The sequence below is a fragment of the Meleagris gallopavo genome, chromosome 19 (genome assembly GCF_000146605.3).
Source record: "Meleagris gallopavo isolate NT-WF06-2002-E0010 breed Aviagen turkey brand Nicholas breeding stock chromosome 19, Turkey_5.1, whole genome shotgun sequence".
Classification (NCBI taxonomy): Eukaryota; Metazoa; Chordata; class Aves; order Galliformes; family Phasianidae; genus Meleagris; species Meleagris gallopavo.
Window position 1 is genome coordinate 5,977,791 of NC_015029.2, and position 9,864 is coordinate 5,987,654.

Below are 9,864 nucleotides of genomic sequence, written 5' to 3' on the forward strand. Positions count from 1 at the left end.
AAAAAAAAAAAAAAAGCCAAACTACATCTCCCAGTTTCCCTTGCAGCTCTGGGAAATAAGCTATTGGAAGATTTAAATAGACCAGGCCAGAAGCAACCAACCTTTGGCACAAAGCATTTCCCTCCTCTTCTTCCAATCTATTGGCTGTTTAACCTTTTTCCCTGGCACTGGAGTGGCTGCCAAGCCTGGCATTAATTTCCCTTCCAAGCTTGCTAGGCCCATGAAGTAAACAGCCATGTGCATTCCTTACTCTATATTTAACAGCTGCAGACTGTGCTAGGGGCAACTGCAACAGAGGGGAACCTTTGTAGCTTCCCAAATTCACGGCTCGTGAGGGTGGGCGTGGGGAAGATTTCTGCAGGGACAAGAGGGATTTCTCTCCTTCCCGGTATTTGCAGAGCAGTTCAGTTAGAGAAAGACTGCAATGCCAGCATCCCAGACTCGGTCCAGAGCACGAGACAGGAACAATGTCCTCAACAGGGCTGAGTTCCTCTCCTTGAACCAGCCCCCGAAAGGGACCCAGGAGAGCAGGAGCTCGGGCAGGAAGCAGAGCGGCCAAACAGCGGCGGCCGGAACCCAGAACAGCAGCCCCAAGGAGCGGAGGCAATCGCAGCAGCTGCCCGAAGAGGACTGCATGCAGCTCAACCCCTCCTTCAAGGGAATCGCCTTCAACTCCCTGCTGGCCATCGATATCTGCATGTCCAAGCGGCTGGGGGTGTGTGCCAACAGAGCCTCGTCCTGGGGGGGTGCCCGCTCCATGATCAACCTGCTGGGGATAACGGGGCACGGCATCCCCTGGATCGCGGGCACGCTCATCTGCCTGGTGAAGAGCAGCACGCTGGCGGGCCAGGAGGTCCTCATGAACCTGCTGCTGGGTGAGTGGCAAAGCTCCATCGCTACAGGACTGCCCAGCCCCGGTCACAAGGGATGGTGGCACTGGGGCTCCTCCTCTGGCTGCTCCCACCGCGATGTGCTCAGTGACCTTTTGGGGGAACGCTGTGCTTATCGGCTGCCTTGGCAGCTTCGTGCTGGTCCTGGGTGCTGGGGGTGATGGATGTTGTCGGTAGGGGTGCGGGGATCCTGGTGGATGGCCATAGCAATAGAGCAGCCCTGCACAAGGCTTGGGTTGGTCTAATAGGGCCAAGAAAGTGTCTGTGAGTGCAGGTGGACGCCAGTGGTCGCGGTGTTGATTTATGGCCATCAGCCTTGGTGGTTTGTTGGGCTGGGGAAAACATGAATATTGTAAATTTGATATGTGGATCAGAGCCCTAGGAAAATAAACAACAAACATTTCCATCCCCTCTGCTCCTCCTTGAGCGGACTCAAGGCTCGGCAGCCGCCTGATGGAGTTCTGTCTCCTTTCTTACTGTGATTTGATCTCACATCCTTCATCCCAGGAGGGCCTTTTTTGCTGCTGTCCCCCTTTTCCGTGCGCTCATTTCACCTGGTGGCCATGAGGACAGCTCTGATCTCTCTAGCTCCCCTGTTGGTCCTTTACTTGAGGTCAGTCATGTCAGAGCAGCCAACGTCCCAGCCATGACCAGGCCCCACATCTGGGCCCCACATCCAGACCCCAGCCCACCCTGGCTGTCTTCCCCAAGGTCCTCCTTTTCCCTCCCTTCTGCCTTTGGCCTGCAGCCTGGTGACAGTGGCTGTGATCACCCCAAGCTCTTCACCCTCTCCAAAAACAGGCGTGCAGAGCTCCCGCTTTCAGTCAGCACAAGGGTTGAAGGCATTAGATTTAAGCCTTTGTTTCTCAAGGAGCACCGTGAGGGGTCACAGGAAGGCTTTATTTCAGCAGTGTGTGCTGTATGGGTGCTGCAACACAGCTCAAGTTTTTTTTTCCAGAAGTTCATCTTTCAAGGAGGGCAAAAGAACTGATTTGAAAAGCACAGTTGTAGCTTCCCTGTTCTCCCCTCTGCCTTTGAAGAGGCTGTCCTCGTGCTGTGACATCCAATGAAGGGACGCCATGGTGGGGAGGAAGCCAGAATAGCATCGGCGTGATGCAGGGCCGCCAACGTCAGCACTTCTTCCCCAGGCTGCTCAGTGCTCCGGGTCAAACCCTCGCTGAGAAAAGAAGCTCCATCTGAAAGGGCACGAGGATGAAATAGGAGGCAGCCAACATCAGCCGGCACAATTTCCAGAGGTCTCTTGACCTGAGAGGCTCCGACAGTTCTGGAGCCTGAAAATCCATCTCTTTGAGTCCAAAATATTTGAGATCTTTATGAAGAGTTAACGCCACTTTTGGCTTAAAACTAAGGAAAACCTTCTTGCTCTTCCATTGCCATTGAGGCCAAATGCAAAGCCAGCTCCAGGCTGCGCTGAGGCTCGGAGCGCTGACCAAGGTGCCTGCAGCCTCTCAGCAGAGCTCTCCCAGCAGGATCTCTGCAAGCGTGGCCTTGGATTGATGTCTGAGATTGCAGTCAGGACTCCTAATATCAGAGCGGCTACTGCTGTAAAACCTGCATTGCTGATGCATGAAGGAGTTCAGCAGGGGAGCTTGGGGCTCAGACCCACACCGCCCACAGAATAGGAGGAAAGGAGGGGTGTGACAGTGCTGCTGCATCTGGCATCCTGGCTCCCTCTCACTCTTGTTTTTCTAGGATTGAAATCCAGCAGGTCAGCGGGGACAGGTCAAAGGGAGAAGGGAAGCTTGCTGGTGCTTTCCTGGGCTCCTGGAAGCAGGGAAGCTGGGGTTGTCTGCAGCACCCCGTCTTTACCTCCCCTGGCTCTCCACCCTTCCCCCTGGCTTGCTCAGGGTTTGATACATCAAGCAGAATTTCTGATGCAGTCTCTGGGCAGGGAGCCAGCCCATCATAGAGCACTTGTTTAGGATTTGCAATCAGGCTTTCAAGGCGAGGAGACAGGAGACTGCTGAAATGGGACCAGGAACCTGGCAGGAGCACCACTGCAGATGGAGGGGGGGAACTGCGCTGGGGGATCTTGTAGGATCTGTGCCAAGAAGTGTGGGAGCATTTAGGGTGAGGGGTTGTGACCTCTCTCCCTGGGACACGCCATCCATCCTGACTGCTGATGTTGATTAGCAACCCCCAGCAATGTTTTCCCTCCGCAGTTGTCATCTGTGATGGAATTTATTGATTCTCCTCCTCATCGTAATCTTTTTTCCAGCAAATGCCAAACAGAGAAGCACGATCTCAGCCTGTTACTGAAAAGATGGAAGAAATCGGCTATCTGTGCCCACTGTCAAAATCCTTCTGCCAGAATGTGCTTTCAGGAAGACTGCCTTGGTACTGCCAGCCCTGGCTGTGAAAGAGTCAGGAGGAAAGTCTGCTCCCCCTCTGCCACACTGCAAAAATCAGAGCTTGGGAAAGCTCCCAGCTAAAGCTCGCTTTATTTGTGTGCCACTGTTGGAATTTCAGAGCCAGTCAGGCTGTTCTCTGCAGTCACAAGAATCTCATGGAAACTGAAATGTTTAGAAAACCATTTGAACCTTGCAACTGGTTTTTCAGAGGGAAAACAGAAATAAAGCTCCCACTGTAATCACTGGAGCTTCTCTAGAATCAGGCAGGAGAGCTGTTAAACTCTTGAGGGAAAGCAGTGCCTTGGTTTCTGGTTCTGATCCATCTGGTGAGAACATGGATCCGAATGCAGTGATTCATTGGCTGCTAAGCCAGCAAAGAACATTTGGATCACTAATCTAACCCACGGCAAAATACAGGCGGTGGCACATCCCTTAATTTATCCCTGTTCAATTTGCTAAGGGAAAAAACCCAAACACTCAATCAGATGTAAGATTTTGAGTGGCACTGAACTTGTCAGAACCATTTCTGTATCACTGCAGGGGGAGGTGCTCTCACAAGTGCGTTGCTCTTAGTTTGACTGTTCCCTGCCCTCCGTTGCCTCTGCACACCATTGTCTCTTCAGCTGAATAGCTCTTTTATCCAACATCCCTTCTGCCTTTCAATATTTTGGATAGTGCTCAAGTCACCTCTTCACCTCCTATTCATTAAGCTCAACAGACCGATCTCATTAGACTGATTGTCTTTCCAGATCTGGGCACCTTCTTAGAGTAAAGGGGGATGGAATATGGTGATCTACCCAAAGTGGTGCTTTTGGTGAGGTCCACCTCTTGTGCTTAGAGCAGAACTGGCACGCTGTGTGGTTAGCTGTGGTCCAGCTGCATGCTCTGGCTGCACGAGGATTTCTGGTTGGTTAATGCTTGCACACAATTGTGTTTGATTTGAAATACCTGGTCGTGGGTTTGTGAAACAGGGATTCAAACCTCTTGGCATGCTGGAAAGAGGCAGAGCCAAGCCTGGTGGTTGCTCTGGTCACAGTGACATGGGCCATAGCCCATACCCATCAACAGCTGGCTCCACACTGCTGCTGGCAGGTGGGTCAGCTCTTTGGTGCTGTCATCAAGCATTTATCACCATCAGGGAAAGTGGTGCTGTGGGCACGCCATGGGAAGCAGCACAACGGGCTGAGGATGAATTGCTTGCCACAGGAGGAGGAAAGGAGGGGAGGCCAGGACCATTTCTCCAGGCCTGGAGGTCAGCAAGAATTCAGTCCATGCTCTCCCCGTGGATGCAGACCTAGCATTAGTCCAACTGGGAACAAAGCCATAACACTCTGAGGCACATCACCCTGCAGAACGGTGACTTTATCCTGAGCCCTATATATATGTATTTATAAATATATACAGAGAGATCTTTGAAATCCGTCATGCAGCCTCCACACAAGAGCAAACTGCCAGGAAAGTGGTAGTTTAGGGGGAAAATGAAGAAAGAAATGCCTTCCCCAGGTCCCTCAAAGACCCTCTGACCCTCGTCTAGCCGTACAGAGGGACTTTGTGTATGGAGCTGCTTTCCTTTGGAATCCGTGCAGTGAAGATTCAGATCGTACAGCCCGCTGCTGTTAAAGGTCACCGAGCAGATTAAATGCCCAGGCAGTACAGACAAACTCATCCCACTGAGCCTCGGGGCTCAGCAGCTCAGACCCAGCAGAGAGGACGGGGAGCTGTGCTGGCAGATGGATCAGACCGGACGCAGCAGAGCTTGCTAAGCTGAGAGCCCCAGAGATGGTTTGGGGCCAGATGTGTCTATTTTTTCCCTTTCATTTTCCCACTGCGAGGCTGGGGATTTTCTGAGCTAGACAGGGCAGATAGCATTTCAGCAGACGAGAGCAGCCCAAGGGCTGGCACCCTGTGTGTGTTCCCTGCTCAGGAACGCTCCCAGCCCCCGTCCACTCCCTGCATCCATGTCACAGGTCCAGCCTGACATTAAATATTCCTCTTCATCACATCCAGCTGCTAATCTGCCCATCATTTTCCTGCCCTTGGTCCTTCGGGAGGTGCCATCCTTACCCCATACCCCTGGCTGAGCTCAGGCAGCTCCGAGCAGCAAACAGTGCCCAGCTCCCTGCTCCCTTCCCTTCCTCTCCTGCGTGCTTTATGGCAAGTGCATTCTGTTCACTGCAGGGCAGACGTGCAGCCTGCAGTGTCCCTGCGTGCAGAGGACAGTTGGTGACAGGCTGGAGCCCATTTTGCTGTGGCTGCAGCAGACACGGCGGATATTTCCATGGATCTGTGCAAGGTCTCTTTTAGATCCAGGGCTGAGCAGTCCCTGTGGTCAGCACTGAGGTCAGGTCCTCCCTGTTTGGTTCTGGAGGTGATGTGAGTCCTGAATCCCTGTGTGAAGCCTTCAGGGAACTGCGGGAAGCTTAAAACCAAGCAGGCAAAATATTCCCCAGTCTGAATGCAGATTGAAAGAGAAAAGAAGTGCGAGGGTTGCTGAATGGGAAGAGGAGGAATAAACAAGGGAAATGAGTCATGCTCGTGTCTGTCACTCCCGAGCAGCTTCCCATTGCCCCGCTGGGCAGGGACACGAGCTGCTGGCTGCTGTGGAAGGCTGAGCAGGGCTGAGCAGGGCATCCTTAGGATGGGTGAGCAGCTTTGTCCCCAGCTCCTTGGCAGGAGCAGAAGCAGTGGAGGTGCAGCGGGTGAGCAGCAGGAGCAGGGATGCTGAGCAGGCAGCAGGGCCCAGGCCAGCTTCGGTGCAGACGGTGATGGAATCAGTCACTGGACTTTTTAATTAATTGCACAGTGCTGATTTCTGCCATTCTTTTCCTTCCCTGTGACTACTTAGCCTGGCATGCCTTTCACTCCATGGCCAGAAGCCTCTGCTGCTTGTTCAGCCAAAACATAACCTTCCCCAAAACACCACAGTGTCTGATTCAGTGCTTAACTGTGTCGTGCCATCTGTGCCTTTTGTCAGCTCCTGCACCTAATAGTGCCACGTTTGGGGAAGAAAATGCAAGAGAGGAGTTCAATTCCAGAGGAGTGGAGCTCATCTGGCTTCTCTGGAGTGAGGGTGACGATGCTCTGGAACCTGCATCTTTCATTAGTGTCAACTAGCCAAGGCTGCAAATGGCTCATTTTCCAGGTCAGAGAGCCTCATGCCTGCAGGAGGTTTGGGAAGCTCCTTTCAGAAGCAGTAGGATAGGGCTTGTATGTAATAACTGAACAGCTCCAGTTCAAAGCAAATGTTGGGGGAATTCTAATTGTGGATCAAAAGGAACTATTTCCTAGGGAGGGTGACATGTGGGTTGTTAGAGTTAGGGGAGCATGGTTAGTTTGTAGTTGGACTTGATGAGCTTGAAGGTCTTTTCCAACCTGAGCAATTCTACGATTCTATGATCCTGTGTGCCTGAAGTTGGCTCACCTGGAAACAAAGCACCTTCAGAGCCAACCTGGGCCCTACATGTGGCCTCTGACACAGTGGGGCAGGGGTCAAAGTGCTGCTGGCTTAGGGAGTGTTGGGCACTGAGCAGCTGCCTGGCTTGCCCTGCCTTAAAATGAGCAGGGGATGGGCACACTGCTCCTACTGAACCCAATTTTTCCTCTGCCACGTGCCTGGGCACAGCAATCAGCCCCATGTGCACCACGTCATGTGGATCAGGGCTGTGGGAACAGACAAAGCCAAAGGCTTTTTTGGCTTCCTCCTGTTTTTCTACCCCCCAGCACTGCACCCAGGCTAGTTTTCAGCTGTTTGGTACTTACGTAAACATCTCAGCTGGAGCCCACTGGTCCCCAGGGGATGCTGCCTGGCTCCAGCACGGGCAGGTGATGCCCATGGGCAGCAAGAACAGCCCTTCACCCTGCTGTCACTCCAGCTTGGGCTGGGACAGAAGGGACCTGGCAGGGACAGGACATCAGCTGCATCAGCTTCCTTTTGGGGAGAGGGCTGCAGTTGGTTTGGTTTTGCTAAGGCAGTTCTATGGGTTTGTCCTTGTGCTCTGCCTGTGCGGGTTTTGCCTCTCTGCTCCTAATGGGCTCCTAACATGTGGCAGTAGGAGCGAGGCAGATAATTGTTTTCCTTCTCTTATTAATAGATATAAAATGTCTGCCCAGGGGGCTTGCTTTCAGCTCATTGCTGTGCATCTGATGCCAGATGTTGGCTATTTACTTTACCAAGGTGATCTCTGATGCTGGAATTGTCGCAGATGGGCAGGGCTCGCTTGTTGGGTTTGTGCTGTAAGGAAGTTTTGGATGTTAACAGTGCTTTCAGTGATTGGCTGGGCTTGTAGTGTTTCTCTTAAAACAGGCTAAGAAGAAAATTCTGGATCTTAGGGGGAAAAAAAAAAAAGAACGTGAGAAGTAATGGGCAAGATCAAACCTTCCTTTGGTGTCTTCACTTCTTTCAACTCAGTGCTGCCTGTATGCGCGTGGAGGAAAAGGCTCAAAACTACGGTGCCTGCTCCCCTAATCTCACCTCTCTGCCTTCTTCACTGCACATCCAACAGCCCCAAGTGTCTGTCTGTCTGCTCAGTCAGTCCCCCCAAGTTCCCTCCTGTGGTTTTATCCCCTCCAACCTCCGCTCCTCTCAGCCTGAAGGGTGTGTGTGTGCCTGTTGTAGGGACAGGAGCTGTGAGTGCGTGTTGCAGATGGAAGGGTGCTGGTTGCACCCCCAGCTGGGGCTGGGCAGGCTGCTGAGGCTGCTTCCTCATCATGAAGGGAACAGAAAGTGTAGGGAGGAAGTACAAAAAAAAACACCCGGTGGAGCACACTTGGGTTTGGTTCTTATTTTTTTTACTTTTAACAGCAAATTAACCCTCCAGTTCTGATGCTAGCATGCTTTCAGGTCAGGAAACGCAAGCGAATGAGGCTTTCTGCTTTCTGAACACTGTCTGATGAATATCTGACCTAGCAGTACTAAAGGTCCATTTTATTCATCCCCTGAATGAAAGGATTATTAAAGTACCTCTGCTCCGACAGCCTCCGTGTGCACACCTACACTCCCTGGGCTGCTCTGGTATATCACCTTTGTCTGGGAAGAAAAAGCAGTAGTTTGGCTGGGAAGTAGAAATGCCAGGAGCATTGGCTGGTGCTAGAGGGATGGAAGAAAGGGAAAGAGGATAAAGTACAGATGGGTTTTGTTCCAGAGCAGTTTGAAAGGTCATTTGGTGCTGAGAGTGCTCTGTGGTTTGTGTTTCTACACTGAGCGGTGGTGCTAATGGCGCTCAGCTGGGAGGTCAGCTGCCAGCTGGATGACCTGCAGCTGATGGGCTAGAACTGAACCTGAGCCTTGCTTTAAGGACAGCGATGACCTTTGTGCGCTCAGCACTGCAAACTGCCCTTGACTTCTGCCTCTGTCTCATTTTGCAGCCCTGCTGTTGGACATCATGATCGTGGCCGGGTTGCAGAAGTTGGCCAAGCGCAAGGGTCCGTACGACATCAGCCCCGGGCTCTTGGACTACCTGACCATGGACACCTACGCGTTCCCAGCCGGGCACGCCAGCCGTGCCGCCATGCTCTCCAAGTTCCTCCTCAACCACCTGGTCCTGGCCATCCCACTCCGCATCCTGCTGGTCCTTTGGGCTTTCTGCGTTGGCTTTTCCCGCGTTATGATCGGTCGGCACCACATCACAGACGTGCTCTCCGGCTTCGTGTTTGGCTACCTGCAGTTTAGGCTGGTGGAGTTGATATGGATGTCTTCCAACACGTGTCAGATGTTGATATCCATCTGGTGAATGCGGGGGACTCGATGCCTTTCCACCCAAAACCAGCAGATACTTTGAGTCCCCTCTCCCGGTATTTTTTACCTTTTGTTTGTTGGAAACAGTTGTAACTTCCATGAGTAGTGGCGTTTTTTAATGTTGCTTCCCTGCCTGGAAAAGAAAGTTTCTTGCAATGGATTTTAGCACCCAATGTTGTTGGCCATGTTCTCAAACTGTATTTGGACAGCAATCAAATTAAGCTTCACAGGTGAGAGAAATGAGCTCCACCTGCCTCATTGGAATGGTTCACCTCTCACCTGGGTTTGTCCTCTGCACGGGCAGCACCTAAGAGCTTCCTGAGGACTCAGCTGTTAACTTTCTGGAGGCCAAAGGATTTTGGCCACAGTGCTTTTTCCTTTTGTAAGCCAAGCGACTGTGTCTTGTGCAGTCAGGACACTGCTGGCGTTTCACAGATAATAAATAATGGTGAAAATCCTGCCCGCCTTGGTTCTTCTGCTGAGGGAAGGGACAGAGGGCAGCTCGGGGTGGCTCTGAGGTTTGTGCTCACCATGGGGTGTTTGTGGGTTGTTTTTTTGCCTGCTGTGTGGCAAATACTGCTGCCCGTTTTCACCCTGGCAGGGAGCATTGTGTTGGATCGTGGTGAGTTCACAAAGCAGGTCGAGATGCACAGCTTTTTTTTCCTACCTCTTCACAGTTATGAGTTTATACTTATGCCAAATAATGCTATAGAGGGCAATGCCCAAGGTAAATCCCCTGCAGCCCTGGATGCTTTCTGGTGCACCCAGCAGGAGGCCAGGACCAGGCTGCCGGCTCAGCCCTACCCTTATTGCAGAGGAAAATCCTGAAGGCATCTGTGTCTCACCTGGTGTGAAACAAGGAGGGCAT

The 9,864-nt window shown here is 52.1% G+C and overlaps 1 protein-coding gene across 1 annotated transcript; it reads left to right on the top strand.

Annotated features, from left to right (window-relative positions):
• The first annotated feature begins 6 nt into the window (after window positions 1-6).
• PLPP7 (phospholipid phosphatase 7 (inactive)) lies at window positions 7-9,454 on the top strand. The gene is made up of 2 exons (XM_003211281.2): window positions 7-875; window positions 8,627-9,454. The coding sequence occupies exons 1-2, from the start codon at window positions 425-427 to the stop codon at window positions 8,989-8,991; spliced, it is 816 nt and encodes a 271-aa protein (XP_003211329.1). The 5' UTR covers window positions 7-424; the 3' UTR covers window positions 8,992-9,454.
• The last annotated feature ends 410 nt before the right edge of the window (window positions 9,455-9,864 follow it).

Excerpts from the sequence above, each read along its gene's own strand:
- PLPP7 (XM_003211281.2), top strand. The coding sequence starts at position 425 with ATGCCAGCATCCCAGACTCGGTCCAGAGCACGAGACAGGAACAATGTC. Across the intron at positions 876-8,626 it reads CCTCATGAACCTGCTGCTGG|CCCTGCTGTTGGACATCATG; the intron begins GTGAGTGGCAAA and ends CTCATTTTGCAG.